The sequence below is a fragment of the Protopterus annectens genome, chromosome 13.part0, assembly GCF_019279795.1.
Source record: "Protopterus annectens isolate FY-2018-M chromosome 13.part0, PAN1.0, whole genome shotgun sequence".
NCBI classification, from domain to species: domain Eukaryota; kingdom Metazoa; phylum Chordata; order Ceratodontiformes; family Protopteridae; genus Protopterus; species Protopterus annectens.
The window spans coordinates 565,796,854-565,813,760 of NC_056747.1; the positions used below are offsets into that span (position 1 = coordinate 565,796,854).

At 37.3% G+C, this 16,907-nt stretch overlaps 1 protein-coding gene across 1 annotated transcript in view; it reads right to left on the reverse strand.

The window, feature by feature from the left end:
* Nucleotides 1-1,562: 1,562 nt before the first annotated feature.
* PSPH (phosphoserine phosphatase) overlaps nucleotides 1,563-16,907 on the reverse strand; it is a 56,659-nt gene continuing 41,314 nt past the window's right edge. Inside the window, exons 5-6 of the mRNA XM_044054210.1 lie at nucleotides 15,785-15,933; nucleotides 1,563-4,630 (exon numbers count right to left, since the gene is read on the reverse strand). Of these exons, the coding sequence (XP_043910145.1) occupies nucleotides 4,517-4,630; nucleotides 15,785-15,933 (263 nt within the window). The 3' untranslated portion in view covers nucleotides 1,563-4,516. The remainder of the gene's footprint in view (nucleotides 4,631-15,784; nucleotides 15,934-16,907) is intronic.

Genomic DNA, 16,907 nt, shown 5'->3' on the forward strand with positions numbered 1-16,907 from the left:
CGAAGCAGGGGTTGTAGACGAGCTGTCCAGCACCAAGGCTCTGAGGGGCAGAAATGGCTCCAACAACCTTGGAATGGACTTCAACACCTCGGATCCGGTGCCGACACTATGACTCCGAGAGTCATCTGGCTCCGATGTGCTTGGAGCATGTCCACTCAAAGACGGTATCAGCGTAGGAGATACAACGATCTTTGGATTCAATATGGACAAGTCTGGGATTCTTGGATCCAACTGCTCTGAGACTACTTTATCAGATCTGAGGAAGATGGATCCGATACTTCTGTCATAGTCTTTGGATCCAAAGTAGCCGGACTGGAGGGTTTCTTCTTTTTGCCAGCAACAACTTCCCCAGAGATAGGCACGACATTCTGGCTAAGCAAAAGCATATTCCTTGCCACTTCTCTTATGATTAACAAGAGTGACTCTCACTTGCCTCCTGAGGGGAACTCAACAGGTGCAGAGGATGTGGCTAACCCATGGTCCATGATGGCTGTATGGACTACACCAGAGAGATCCAAAGAAAAAGATGAGTAGATTGAAGAACCAGCTCTGACCACAGCAGAGTCACCCAGTTGTGGTTGTGGCAAATTACCAGTCTGATGTAGTGGCAAAGGCTGCTTAACAATTTTTTTGCTTCTGTGACAGGAAGAAGGTCTGAAGGACGGACCTGTACTATGTTGCACGGTCAAGCCAAAAATGGTGTTTGTTTCCCGGGGAAGCTTAGCAACAACTGTAGGTAAAAATGGAAAGTAGCAAAAAAGCAACTTTTTTTTCCCAGAAAAAAACCCAGTAAAAAGCAATTTAACCATTTTCCTCCAGTCCCAAAGGGTAACCTGACTACAGTTTATCCACATAAAAAGTAGTTTTAATCAAATTTTAACAACTTTTTCCCACAAAATTTAAAAAGTGCACTCTCATTCAAAAGTACATAAATGTTACAAGACAGTCAAAAACACTTTTTTTAAAGAAAACATGTTTTCTCAAGTAAAAAATTAATGTAGAAGCTTTTTTCCCCACTGAGGAATCTTATCTGCCCAGCAAAGGATCAGCATTCGACCCACAAAAGCCTACGGTGTATCACTCTTCTCAGCTTAAGGACAACTCCGAAGCTGACTAATGGCTTGGGTGCATTAAAGGTGTCCTGAAACTTTGGAAGCTGGTCGGCTGTTATGTCCTATGCAAGACATAACTCATTAGCTACGGTTACTGCGGCAAGTGATCTTAATAATGAACATCACCATTTAAACCAGACCTCCATTGTCTTGTAATGTATGGCTAGATGTAAAGCTACCTGATACATGGAATAAGGGATGTAGATCCTTAAATACGCTCACAAAAACACACAATACCAAACCTATTTTGTTTTGCTCACCCCTCGTTACAAAAAATAAAATAAAAAAATATTAAGTTGTCTTCTTTATACTCCACCATTCTTATGTTGACACCATTTTATTTTAAGTGGTTACAAAATATGCTGCAGTTACTCTTTTCATTTCTTAGGATCAATACAAGCAAGCCCCACCCCTAACACACATGTAAGAATGGGACTCAGTAGACAAGAATAATACTTAAATTAATATATTTATTCATTTCTGACACCAGCACGTAAATGAGTTTACATCCTGCTAGTAACAATATTAAAATAACTGACTTATGATCTGTACTGGTGACTGTTAAGTATAATACGCATAAGTGTTCCACTTAATACAATATCATTTCTACTTCAACTGTTAAAGGGTTACAACAGTTCTGTGAAACACAATAATGTACCACTTTATTATGACAAATTACAATTTGTTAAGAATGCATTTCGGCATCCTGGAACAAAAATTAATGTCATCATTACAATTAAAAGTTATCTCACTCCCATGGCCAAATTTTTCTAGTAATATCTACCACATAGTGATGACATGCTATAAAAGCTAAAGTGCAAGACATGCACAAATTCACTTTATGTAGCTTAAGTAATATCTAAGATGAGATCACAACTATGATGTCAGTAGCTTGTAGAATACTAGCCAAACTAAAATGTTAAAATCTAAAAATCTAGACTCTAATCTTATATGTAAAACCTACACAAGATGGCAAATGACACAAGTTGGATCTTTTTTCAGACTAGAATAAATACTTGGATTTTACTTTTCTTATTTGTACATACAAGTCATGCTTTTTTAGAGTGAGATACTTTTTCTTCTGTAAACTATAACTTTTGAAAGTTGGATGCATATTCAAAGCCATAGGCTCTGTGTCTCTCCCTTAGAATGGAAGATATAACTAAAAGATAATCATTATTCTTGAAAATAGTTTAGAACATTTAAAACCTCCCTAATTCCATTAGGGTTGTTATACACTGCCAAAAAATACACACAATTCTTTTTTTTTTAAATAGCTCTTTTTTCATAAAATGTGGCTTTTCATACTCCATTCTCACAAAATAAGTGCTCAACAAAACAAATAGCCAGAAATAATAAACATAACTGTAGAACAGAAAATGTGGGAATGTATTTTTTTTTTGGGTGGGGGAGTGCATTTTGGTTCTATTATGAAACAATGACTTCCTAATTTGATGTTGCAAAAGAACAAAAAAATAACTGAAAAACAAAAGGGGAAAAATCCTTTTTTCTTGTTTTTGTCCCCCTGCACCCCCAGTGAGAGACAGCAAGCCCCCCAAAAACTTATATATACCAACTCCATGGTTACATCAACTCAAAAGAAGGAAGAAATCTCCCTAAATTAGTGAATGATTGCCAGCACACAATCAGAAATTGCACTGGCAATGATTCCTATGGCAACAAGCATTAAGTGTTATGCCATTCTTCTTCTTCTTTTCGTCAGGCTACTGATGCTCAAGCAATTCCTCCTACAACGTGTGTAGGGAAGATGTGCATTTATGAAGCATTTTCCAAATGAATTAACATAGGCAGTGCCATAAGGGTAACAAAGGTCACTAAAAGAATTCTGGGGATTTCCCAGCAAACTTTTGGATTATTTTTTTTTTACATCATATAATTATTTAAATGGCGACTTAGGGAGTTCTGCACCTTATGTAATTCCTCTAAAATTAATTCCTACACCTGCATGTGGAATAGTGATTTGCTTTTCATGTTTCTATTGAAATAATGCTGCTAAAAGGATATCTTAGTGCATAAAATACTCTGTATTGCATAACTGCTTGTCATATTCTTTAGCAAAAGCATCCCTTCTTGCAAAAGGGATAATTCTGTAACATGTCAATGTGATGATTAAGTATAATTCACATTGCAATATATTTTTAACCTTACCCAAACCACTTGTTATTTAATATATTGTTTTCTCCTAGTCTGGTGCAGTCATTAAGTTTGGTATTTAAGCTGGAGAAGGGCAAAGGCATAACCATTACTTCTGACAAGTGCTGGGAAACTGTCTTTAGCCACTCTTCTATGCCTTTTTAAAGCATCATTGTAAGCTGTACAGCTGGAAAATTCACTTTGAATAGTGGTATTAAATTCAGTAGAGTCCAAGGTTAAGAATGTGCTACAGTTCAACCTTTAAGCTCAACTCAGAAAAAAGTGTACTCTAGTCTAATAATTCCACATCAGAGCAACAGCCCCGTTTCCAAACAATGCAGTAATCTCACAGTTGTTTACATTTAAATGAAGACGAACTGCATGTACGGAGTGTGAGGGCTTTGCTCTCACACAAAGCATTTTTTTCTTTTGTGGGGGGTTTCTCTCTGCATGGCATGTATATGGAGGATGGTGGCTTTCCCCCCACACAAAGTATTTTTTCTTTTGTGATCATTAATCAAGTGCTACCTGGACTAATTTTTTTCATCAATAGAACCTGCAATTTTTTTTTCAAATGGCTGGTCATAAATTCTGTAGAGTTCACTACAAAAGTAGAACATTTACAATTATTTTTGCAGAAATTTCAGCAGTAACAGTATTTAACAAACAGTTAGGAACACACCGTATGGATAACCCCATTACTGAATGAAAACCAACATTAAGAAATGGCACTGGAGGAAAGCAAAATCACAGGACAAGAAATGAACAGATGGAGTTATCTAGAAGTAAACAAGTCTGGTTTGCCGTCAAGATTAACAATGTTCAGCCTCCCCTTGTCATCTGTCAGGATTACAGTGGCCTGAATGGCAAGTCCTACATTAAAGGGGAAGCCACCATACTAAATTCATATAGAAGTATGTCATCGATATTAATTGGTCACAACTCAAATGACCTTCTGTGGAGTGTGAAAACAGCTGTTACAAGTTATTAGTTCAGAAGTCAAAAAAGATTATTCTGTCTTGTTGAACCAAGGTTATTAGTGTATGTCCACATAAATTATTTTATATTCATTCTTATAAACAAAATTAGTATCACATATAGACTAAGTGCTTCCAAAATGTATTGCAAGTTTCAGACTCTTCATCATTTCAATTTGCCACAGATTCACAGTACATTTTAGCTTATATTTTCTAAGTGGTCCGAGCTACGCTTATAATGGTTACATTTGGTCTTCACGTTTTCCTTTGTTATTAAGATTCTTCTTCAAGTGCTTCTAGGAGTTCAGTGCAACTGGTTACATACCACATTGATTTCTGCTTCACTGGCTCACGGATCACATTTCCTCCAAATCCAATAAAGGCATCCTAGAATGGCAAAAAACACACTTTTGCAAATTTATATCACTTGTTTCGAGTTTTATCTGTTTTTACTTATGAGTGAACACTGAAAAATATTCCTCAAGAAAATGTTAAGTTTTATTTAAGTTTTACTTCTGATGCATTTAACCATCAGTCATTTTCTAACAATAGAGGTCAGGCGTATGTTGAAATACTCTGCTTTTCCTGGTATAACAACTACTTTCATACATTTTGTTCTTTCATCAGCCAGTACCTAATCATCGTTACATTACTTTCTGATAAACATACCAGACAGTAACTTGTTTCACTGATCAAAAAAATGCAGTAAGATTTTTTTTTTTTTAAAAAAAGCAAAAGTTGGAGGAAACTGTAAGGCTGATTCCTGGTGTATAACATCAGTTACAATGTGTTTTGTAGAAATATTTGATTAGTAAAACAAATAAGGAAAACATCAAAAACAGGCAATGTCATTAATAGATGCAATATATGTCAGAAATTACTGGCATAAAAGTTAGCAAAAATACTACATAATTACTATTTTTTCTGAGACCACAACTTTCTAGATTCTACAACCACTGCAATTAATGCTTGAATTTTCATTTTTTTCCCTATTATAACCGTATCATTCTTCTGTTATGTCCATGCAACCCTCCCACAAAACGAGTCAAATAATTCTGCTTTCCCACTGTAGAAAACAGTTCTTAGAGGAAATCACTATTCCTTTCACAAGAGCAACTTTTTAATACAACCCTCAGCAAAGAAGCCAGTACTGGCAGAGGAATGAAGTGTGGACTGTTGAGCTGATTGAGAATCAGATCTTTCTATTGGGCAGAAAGGTCTATGGTGAAAACCACAAAAGAAACACATGCACTATATAGCTGATAACAAAAAATGGCAAGGTACAAAACTGCACAATATGGTGGTGTGAGCAAATTTCAGGATTAAGCCACACTTTCTGCTATTTTTCAATGTTTACTTATTTTAATACTTCGTACTGTTAAATTTATCCTATCCTGATAAGACTTGATAGGTAACCATTCATAAGGACCTGTTATGAGCTGATGTGTGCCTTTAGACCTGAATAACAATGTCAGGTGGCTAAGTACATAAGACGAAAATGTCATATGGACTTTACAATTCAATCATCTGGCAAGGGGAAACATGGACAAATTAGGTGGGCCAAGTGGTCCTTTACTTGCAAACAATATCTAAATCTCAGTATCAGGAAACCTGAAAAACAGCAGGAGTAGCCAGAGTAAATTTTGAAACATTATTTACTTTCTTAACTACCCTTTTACTGGACCAGGGTAGAATAATTAAATCTCAGCTTGTCATTTTCAGAAGCATGTACTGGCTTTTCCTTGTTAAGAACTACTATGGTCAGAAACTGAAATTAAAACATATAATTTTATCTTACCTAAATGTTCTATGCTACAGTTTCAAGTAATTATTAATATTTTTTTCTCAGTCAAGATGGTCTGTTGGAGAAGAATGATGTGATTTTTTTAAACTGTATTTTTATTTATTTATTTTTGTGGTTTGGCTTTCTCTTCCCATAATACATTCCAAATCCTCAGAGGAAGAGGTTATCATGTCATACTCTCTAAAGTCAGATCTCCTTTACAGTTATTTAGGATGGCAGCAATGAAAATTACTTCTTACTTTGGGAATCTCTAGAGAGAGTATCTGAGCATTTCTTCCAGTGACACTTTCTGGTCTATGTTTTTTTTTGCCATTTTTGCTCACTACAATAAAATGTTTCCTCTTCTGCTGCAAAACAGTGCTTAGAAGTTTTGGAAAAATACACTAGGAATTATCTCCTCATTTCAGTTTATATCAGCTTTCTTCATTCTAAGACTACAAAGTACGAACAGCAGATTTATGACTGCAAGGGAGGGAAAAGGATAACAAGTACAGTTAGTCTTTTTTATATGTGGCAGGGTAGGGATCATTTTGTAGAGATGAAAATATAATCTGAGAAAAGAAAGTGTTGTGTTTGGGGCATACTTATCGCTTAGTAGGACCTAACACTTAGAATGTAAATTTGAGCCAAATGCAATTAAACAATGGCTTTATTTATCAAAGCTGTTGACATTTTCAGCTTTTACCTATTAGTTGGCTAGACAAGTCAGGTCATCAAAGTGACATTTTTAAACTAAATTCAGGACAAGTGGCAAAGAAACAGAAGATAAATGCAGTAGAATAACACATGCAAGAATAAACTACTTTTAGTACTGGTTGATTTATGTCAATAAATTTCAGTTAAGTGCACTGCTCAAAAGTGTTCCTTTTCAGGAGTGGTGAGGGAACACTGCCTGGTTAAGTAACTTGTTCAGAGTATTATAGTAGACAAGTGGAGACTGACAGAATCAAACCCTGGAACTACAGGAAGCGGCTTATAGCCCCAGACTTCTATGCTAAATGGCAGAGAAGTACTGCCAGACAATACTAATAAATGTATTCAGTTATGATCACCCCCAAAAAATCAAATACATCTGCAACATTTCCTATCATTATCTCTAACAACAACTATTAATCAAGCCATTTTACAAACATTGAACAAAGAGAACATTAAACTTAAGATACTTACATATTCCCCCTTACACTGCATACATTCCTCTTTAATTACATAGCAGCAATGTCTTTTTTTCTCTATAATTTCCCATTGTTCTCACTAATAAGTGAGACACTGCATATACACCTTAGTGATGAGTGCAATAACAATAACTTGCTTTTGTGCAGATTCTAACATCTCTCAAGTGGATCTCTCACACTCATCTTTGCTTTTCTTTATACAGTCAGAGCATTCAGTGCTGTCATTCAGCAATCATTATTAACATAAAATAGATAACTTCCAAGGCACAGATTAAGTCAGACAAAAAAAAAAAAACCCTTCACTCTTGCCGCTCAACCATTTACAAACTTATAACTATTTACACACCTCCTACCAATAGCAATCTTCTTCTGCTCTCAAGCTATATCCTTGCATCTTCCATCATCCTTGCTCCTCAGTATATATCTCCAACAATTGCAACCTACGCAGGCTATGATTCAAAAACACTTGTCTTTTTCCTTGTATCACTTCCTCCTCTTGCTTTCTAACCATGTCCACTAGTTTTATCATTTCTTTAAAGCTGGGCTTTCTTCCTTCAATGAAGTCTTTGTTATTGCTTACTATCAAGAGGAATATCCAAATTAATTCATTTCCACGCTGGCTAATGTCTTATCCTTTCTCTATCCTTAGGAAATATCCCTCTAATGTTAGTGTAGCAGATCCACATCTTCCTCATCATCCCCTCAGCATCCTTTTGAAATCTGGTTAGACCCTTGAACTTCCAAAAAATATGCAACCAGTCTCCCCTCCTTTCTTTTTCATCTCCAGCAACTACAAGGATGTGTGATCATCCAAACTCAACTAAAAAAAAACACTCTTGTCCAAGTACAACCGGTCTTCACTCTCCAGAAGGTGACCTACAGATAAAGAAAATTTGGTAACATGTGCCAATGGAGAACTGGGATACACTGGTCCATGTTAAGTTTAATTGCTTCTGCTCCTGCAAGATGCTATGCATTTCCCCAATATGATATCATAGAACTTGTTTGGACTCTTCATAACTCTTCCCTAAACAAACTCCTCAGTATTTCAATCTGTCTTCACTCCGTAACTGTAAATTATCCTTCTCTGCATTAAATTTGTTTACTCTCTCTATTGAATTTGTAACTGGGCAACAATCCAAAGTCACCCAAAATGTCAAATAATCTCTTCATCTCCCTCTACAGTTTAATTAGCATTAAGAAACCATCATCTGCAGATAGCACCGCTTTCAACTCCAACCTTTTCAAACCATCCATATCCCTCAATGACTGATTGCCTCAAACCTACTGCCAATGGCTCCAAATGTAATACAAAAAGCAATGGAACACTGGATACCCTTACTGCATTCCTCTAGCTAAAGGCAGACTCTCTGAGAGACCTGCCATCTCCTTAATCTAAACCTCTCAGCCTTCATAAATGCTCTCTAACAAAACTATAAATGATTTGGGAACCCCAGAGCCTCCAACACTGCAAACAGGTGATATCATTCTACCCTATTAAACATCTTTTTGGGATCTAAGGAGATCAGTGCCACCTCCTTCCCCTTAGTATTGGTACTATGGATAAACATTAAGGACGTTGTTATGTCTTCAAAAATAGTTTTCCCTCCTGGAAACACACACTAGGTCTTTTCTACCAGCCTAGAGACAACTGGAGCCAACCTAAAAGCCACAATAGATGAAAACCTTAAGATTGTGACTCAAAATTGTTATCAGTTGGTACGACCCTGATAGACTAGGATCTTTCCCCTCTTTGGGTAGAACACCACTATCCCCTTCTTTCATGATACCAGTATTTACCTCGTCTCCACACCATTATTTATCAGTTTGAGTCAAGACTTCATTAGTCTATCTCCTCCCACTTTCCATACCTCTATAGGGATTCCATTAGGGCACTGGGACTTGCCAGCCTCCTGCCTGGACAAGAACCCTTTCAAGTCTTTCTCTTTTATCTTGGCCATTAAACTCACCCCTAATTGATCATCATGCAATTTGGGTGCCTGCAATGAGGTTAAAAACCTTATATCCTTTTTCTTCTCCTCAAGTAATATCTCTCCATTATAAAGCATGACATAGTAATGCCTAAACACCTCTAAAATATAATTCAGTCAATCCCTGCTACTACTCTTTCTTCGGCTGAAAATGCCTTTTTCCATTTTCTTTTGCCATAACCTTGCTGCCAATGCTTTTATCACTTCTGGGGGTATTTATATATCCCAACTTTTTCACTGCCACTCTCTAAGCCAAAATTCTTTCTTCACTTTGCTAAATAACCACTATCGGCTTACTGAACCAAATTTGTTCATTATGTATCAGACTTTTTTCTCTTCTCTGTAGATTTCAAATTAACCTCTGCTTCTCCCTTCTCTCCACTCCACCTTTCTTCTTAAATTCTTCTACATACTCCAGGACAGTTTCCTGGAAATTAACTGTTACTTCATCCAGGCATTCAGGAGATACTCCCTTTTGTCCAGCATTCATTCCAAAATCTCTCATTCATTTTCAACACTCCCACTCTGTATTAAATACAGACAAACTCTCCAATTAACTCTTCTTTCCCCATCCAGCTCTTGTAATAATTCAGCCTTCAAATAAGCATGGTCTGAGAAAAATCACTGACCCCACCTCAAGCCCTCATTATTTCCTCCACATTTTCTCTTGATACAAAGCTTTGTATATTTCAGATCAACTATCATCTCTTGGACTGAAGTAGGTGAAACCTGCATCTCCTGTCTCCTCACATTCCCTATGTAAATCTAACACATCTAACATTTTCAGCATGATCCTACTCTCTTTCTTTACCTTTGACAACTTCCTGTTTCTAACCCTACCTCTTTATCTCACTATCATATCATGTCATGTTCCAATACCGCAGTTAAGAATACACCTTCATGAAGAAATTTTTCCTCGACAGCATTTCTTGTATCTTTCTTACCTGTATTCTTGGCAGCACATAGACTAATACTATTGTTATTTTATGACCCAAATTAACACCCTTTCATCCTACCATACACCCCTTGTCATCTTCAATCACACTCAATACCTGCAATTGCATTAGTTTATGCACCATCAATACCAGCCCTTTTTTCTAGTTCAATAGTTCATTTTTTGCCCTAACTATATATCCTTTCCATGCCAGCTTCCATGCTCTTCCTGATTCAGAAGAGCTTCCTGTATCATCGTTAGCTTGGCTCTTCAATTTTCACTGTTTAATATGCTATTCTTTTTGACAGGGTTCCTTAAGTGAATAACAGCCCAAGAAATATTCAGCCGTCCCATATTATCATTTTATTGATTCCTTCTGCTTCTTCTCTCATTTGAAAATCCATTGCATAAGTTGCCCTCCTCTTCCAGTTGTCTCTTCCCACTAGTAATTTCTCTGTACTTTATTGGCTGAGCCCACTTGACGTCTTTAGCCTCCTTGGCCCTCATTACATCTCCTGCTCCTCTCACCTTCCCTCTTACCTTCATGTACTTCACCAGTCTTGCTTTCCTTGCAACCCCTTCACTCACTCTTTATCCACTTTAACTTACCCTTCTGCCACTGATAAGGACCCCCCCCAAAAAAATCTTTAACACTAGTATAAACTATGAACACACACACGCGCGTGCGTGCGTGCGTGCGTTGCTTCTTCCAAGTCGGGGGCAGTTGCCCTTATTCAGCTCAGGTTATTTGCCTATCTCCTTAAACTCTCAGGGTGGGAGCAAAGAAGTCTTTGCTGCAGAGACATACATGACTCATTTTTCCACAGCAACAATAAATGCTCAACTTACAAGCTTTCTTACCTTTCTCTTTTTGATAAGTTTTTAAGCAACACATGACCCCTGTTTCCAATTTTATTTCTCACTTCCCCTGCCCCTCTCCAGGCCTTAATTTCTGATAGTTGTTTTATTACCTTAGAAACACATCTAAACTAATTATCAGTTTTCCACTAATACCAGCTTTTGCATGTTTACAGTGTTTACATACCCCTTATAACTTCTTTTCCCTTTGCTGACTTGAATGTGTGGGAGATGCACTTCATTTCTTTTTATACCTCTTGCCCAGGTGCTAGATAGCTTAACAGCTTCATGTGGGAAACACCAAATCCAGACACACCCTGTAAAACTTTCTTGGAACCCTCAGCTTTTCTCTGCAGGACAAATGCTCAAAGATGGAAGTGCAAAGTTTTTTAACCATTTCTTTATGTAACAATTATGCCCTCATCTCATAAAGTGGGCTTTCTTATTCTAAAATGAGTAGTTTTTAATTTAGAAAATTCAGAGGACCTATATTTATTAAGTTTAATAAAGTGGTGTTTCTGTTTACTGTATGTCAAGTAACTGCCCAATTATTTCCTGATTTCATGTGATCCAGCCTTGCCTTCTGATGATGCAGTATGGGGAGACACTGTTTGTCATGGGTAGGCATGTTTTCTGTAGTCTGCTGCAAATTTTATTTCAAAGTAACCAGAGTGCAGCACAATCAGTTACTGAGTCAGACAATTAATAAAAATAAATAAATAAATAAATGCAGCTATATTGAAGTAATAGGTAACAAAAGTAAGATGGAACAGGATAAGATCCTTAGTAAGGTGTATAGTGCTTGGCACACAATAATAAAACAGATGTAAAACTAATAAACCATTGTCTACCAGTGGATTGATTTATCACTTTTAGGAAGAAAACTACAGATGTGCAAATAACCTCAATGACAGACCTACTACACAGTAAGTTTCTTAGGTGCTTCCCTAGTGCACGATCCAACTTTAGCAGTGCTTAGGGGTGCTTAAGAAAAACTTCTTAATGGCACCCAAGTTTGGGTCTTGCACTAGGGAAGCATTTAAGTTTGTATTTTTCCTCATAGGTAGGAAGAAATCCTACTCATTGAATACATTTACATTTCTACACCTGAATTTAAGACATCTTTCAGACCTGCGACAATACCTTTTCTTTTTGTTCATAAGTTGGAAATGTATTAACAACTGGTTGCAGGATCATCTGGGCATTCTTCATTGGAGTCCATAAGACCATACTGCAATTTGTTTCCTCATAAAATTAGCACAATCCTTCCTTGCTATGCCTTCTGGTATCCCACTGACCCTTAAGCTCTTGCTCCTTGTTCTGTCTTCTTGGCTGACCAGGGAAACATCAATCCCATCCTTGCTTTTGAGGTGGCCACCTGTGACCTCAAGCCCTTTGTTCTTTCATATCAATGTCTGTATCAAATCAGAATGTTGACTAACTACCTCTGTCTCTTCGTCTACGGTTTTCTCAGTTTCTTTAATACACTTTAACTTTTATTCACCCTTTTAACTTCCATATAAGCATCTCTTGATATCACCTCCTGCTTTCTGTTACTTTCTTTCTTGCTAGATGTGGTGGTCTTCACAATTATTTTTCACATGCCTGTTGCTTTAGCTCACGTTATCTAGATTTTTTTCCCTTATTCTACATTTATAAAAGAAACTACTCATTCCAGATGACTTTCTTTTCAACTTTAGCTCCTACTTACTCAAATGAAGCGTAAGCTTCTGTGAAAATCTGGACACTTGAGAGCTGTGTGTGGAGGTGAAATAATATTGCTGCACATTCATCAGATGTTGTGGCTATAACTGCTGGGTGGAGGCTGTGACTGGGGTTGGCTGGATGAAATTAACTTATCCTCTTTTCATTTGCTCAGTTTAAACAGTCACTTTCAGGCTTAGCAGGGCTAGTATGCATTTGTAAGAAGTAAGACAGACTACTTAATGGGACACTTAATCTGCGTAGACAGAGTAGGTATAATTGCTGTGGCTGTCTTCTGTGGAGGAAAATGGTTAACTGCTGCTGTTTGCTTATTATTTTGGTTTTGCAGGACCAATGTGATTATGTGAAGTAACACACAATATTTTGAGGTGTGGCAATTGTTTTAAACAAAAGTGAATTACAAAGTCATCCTCTTTTCTCACAATCTTACGTCTGAATTGTACATAGAAGTGTCTATAGATACTTGGTGGGGGGTCATCTGGATGAAAGTAACTGACCCTATTGTCACTTACTCCGTTTAAAACTCACCCCTCAAAAAATAAAAAATAAATGCATCAGAGCATACCCAGACTGTCAGAATTTCTGTGGGCTAGTAGCCCCCCCACATTAAAACTGTATAAAGCAAAATCTTCTGCCATGAACTCCACCTAGTCTAAAACCAGCCCTGCTCAGAGGGGCACACAGGTGATCTCTGTACTTGTGTATGGGGCTGGGGATGCTATCATTATTTCTTTAACATTCCACTCAAACCTCAGAGGTCACTATAGCTTGTGTTGGGCTGGAGACAGTGTGGTCATTATTTTTTTAACTTTCTTCACAAACTTCCGAGGGGTCCACGGAGGGTCACTACAGCTTTATAGCAGCACTATACCATCTCTAGAAGTAACAAGTTGGAAATATTATTGTGATCACTACATTTTTATTATTTTTTTCTCACAGTCAAAACATATGGTGTATATACAGGTGACTATCTTTGGGGGAGAGTAAATAAGCCTGCTGTTTATATATGTCTGACAGCAAATATGTTATGGTCTTTTTGTCTTCTCAGTTTTCTACCAGTCTGACATCCCAGTGATACACAGAAGGTGGCTGCCTTTTGGGAGAAGGGGATGAGAAGGCATGTTATACATAAATATGACAGCAGTAGCTTAAAATATGAGCGTGAGCATTTATGCCTTAATTTTAATCTCAATTTAACACTATAGGGGGTAGAGGACGGGTGCTATTTCCAGATATATGTATCCTCACAAGCATTTGCCTTCTCAAGTTTACTGTGAAGTGATGCTTGTTGATCAGTAAAAGTTGGATACAACTTATTCAGTCCTGCTTTTTTGTTTCAAGAAAGGAATTTCTTTTCCATATGCATGATTGTTTTCAGACCATCACTGAATCAAAACGTTGGGGGGAAATGTTCTAAAGTGTTACTCAGAGCATCTATAATACTATGGCTTCTGGCTGCCTAGCAGCCCCCTGCTTAATTTAGGTATTACAGGGTAGTCTTGGTTAGTTAGGATGTGCTGAAAGAATACAGGTAAATGCAAAGCAGGAGTAAGAATAAATTTGTTTCCATAATCATGTTTTTTGTTCAGGGAATCACTGAATGAAAAGATTGTGTAAACAACACTAAAATGCATCTCGAAACCTTATGTCTTCTGGGGGCCTTGCAGTCCCCAGACTCCCAACTTGATGCAGTGGTTTCTTCCACAGTTGTTAGAATTCAGTCTTCCCTAAACAGAACATGTTGGATGAAAGAAGGAATGAATAACTGCAGAAAAAAAAAAGAAGAAGAAGACAAATTGTGAGGAAAAAGGTAGAAAAGAAAAGTAATCTGGATAGTGTGAGCGATCCGGGATTGGATGGGCAGTGGGCTGGGGCATGGAGCCTTTTCATCTAAGGTGCCAGTTTGCCTCAGGCTTGCCTTGCCTCCCAGTAAATGTCAGACTATATTGTCAGTTCTGTACTTGAGGCCCATCCAGATTTCAGCATGTTTTGTTGGGGCCTCTTTGTAAGATGTTTATTTCAATTCAAGTTTCCGTTTATTACTCATTGCTGTTCCTTGATGGGGTTTGTCCTACAGCCTAAACATAGTATGGCGGTGTATTCCAGAGTGTACAGACCCGAATCATGGAATGTAATGTCATTTAAGATAATGCTATAACAATGTTGCCATTTGTACACCTAGATTTCCAAAATGCAGTAAGGGTTGCAACATTGAGAAGTAGCAGTTTGACATACCCGGTCACCAAGAACAGAAAAAGCAAGGGTTATTATCTCACCCATGTAACACGCAGAAGGTAAATTAATGTTTTAAACCCTGCAGACAAAATCTACTCTTGTTGTGGTTGTTCTGTAAACTATGCAGAGAATATTTTACTGTACAAAATTCTGGAACCAGTGCAATAAAACTTGCAATGAAGTACAACAGAGCTTATTGCCACAGATTTAAGATGACAAAAATATGAAGTAATGTAATCTGCTGAGGAATAAAAAGTGGCTGTGTTACATGTCTGAATGTAGCGGTATTCTCTCTCCCTTAAAAAACAGTACCATTGTATACATGCAATACATGTATCTTTTGTGGTATTTACTGACTGCTCTTCATATTATAGCCCTGCAGTATGCATACAAATTCAGCAAAATGAAGCATTTTGCGTAATTATAAAATTCTAATATAATAATCTCTGATTATTATTATTATTATTAGCATACCTGCAAGCAATTTAAATTTACATCAGGTCTCTAAATATATTTTTGAATTTATTAACCGGGTATGTCCCCTTGACACAAGTGACCCTCTTCAAGGGTGAACAGGGAACATTCCCTGGTTAAGTGACTTTTTCAGTCAAATAGGCAAATAGAAGCAGAGGGGAATTAATACAATAAAGGCAAACAAGTTCTCCTGAAATCAATTTCAGGTGGAGAAAATTATATTGTGTGTTTAAATACAACACTGGAGACATGATTCTAGGATTTTTCTGTACGCTATGGCTTATTTTTATGAACAGCAAAATACAGAAAGTAATCATACTCCCTATTTGTTATAACCTGATAACTTACAGCAGGAGGGCAGGCTTCTAAGTCAGTGGCTCCATCTCCAATCATGACAACCTTCTGAAACTTAAACCGTTCTTTCAGAAGTGCAATAACTTTTCCTTTACCACCAGATTCGCATGTCAGCTGAGTCTCATCAAATCCTGCATAGTCTCCTGGAATACAAAAGTGGAAAAACACTAGGTGAAATAGTTACTGAGGTTCTAGTACATCCAAGAGGCAAAATTCTAAAACTAAGTTCTTATTCAGAATGTAACTACTGAAGCTACATAACTCTGGAAGGTGGTACAGGAATAAAAATAACCCCCTATTCTTCCTCTTGTAAAGTGAGCACCAGCAGAAAGGAATTAGGAATATTACAACTAAAATGTTACTTAGTGCACTTTGTATATTTGCAGGAATAATTCACTGTATTCTCCACAGCACATGGAAGAACTGGATCAAACTGTAGTTGTCACACCATATACCCTAATTAAAGTTTTAAAACGTTTTACCATTTTAAAGATAAACTGGTAATCTAGTAACTGAGATTCTTCATTCCAATTGTTGAGTCACCATTCGTAGCTTTGCACCTGATGCTATAATTTGGTTTGGCATGCTCTCTGTTGGGGGAAAGAGCACAGAAATGTAGACTTTCCAGCCTGATCATAATCCCGTCTATAATTAGAACAGAACAAACAAACCCCACACAAAGCTCTGGCACTGTAGTATATATAATGTGGTGTGTGTGTGTGTGTGTGTGTGTGTGTGTGTGTGTGTGTGTGTGTGTGTGTGTGTGTGTGTGTGTGTGTGTGTGTGTGCTGACATAAATAGATGAATTAGTAGAAATTTTTCCCATTATGAGTCTCCTCACAGCTGGTATCCATCTGTCTCTCTGACTAGTATACTCACGCACAAGATCCCTTGCATTTTAACCATAAATTGCTTGTAAAATTTCCTTGCAACTCCAAAGGCATGAGTTGTGTGTTTACGCCAACCACTGGGACAAAAATGCTTATAAGACATTTCAAAATTCTCCCTTCCTCCCATTTTCTTTATGGGATTTTGCATGAATCCAGGTGCTAGCCTGCCAGATGAACCACTGCCAGCTACCTCTGTGTGATACAACAATGAAGGTGAATGCTTCAAT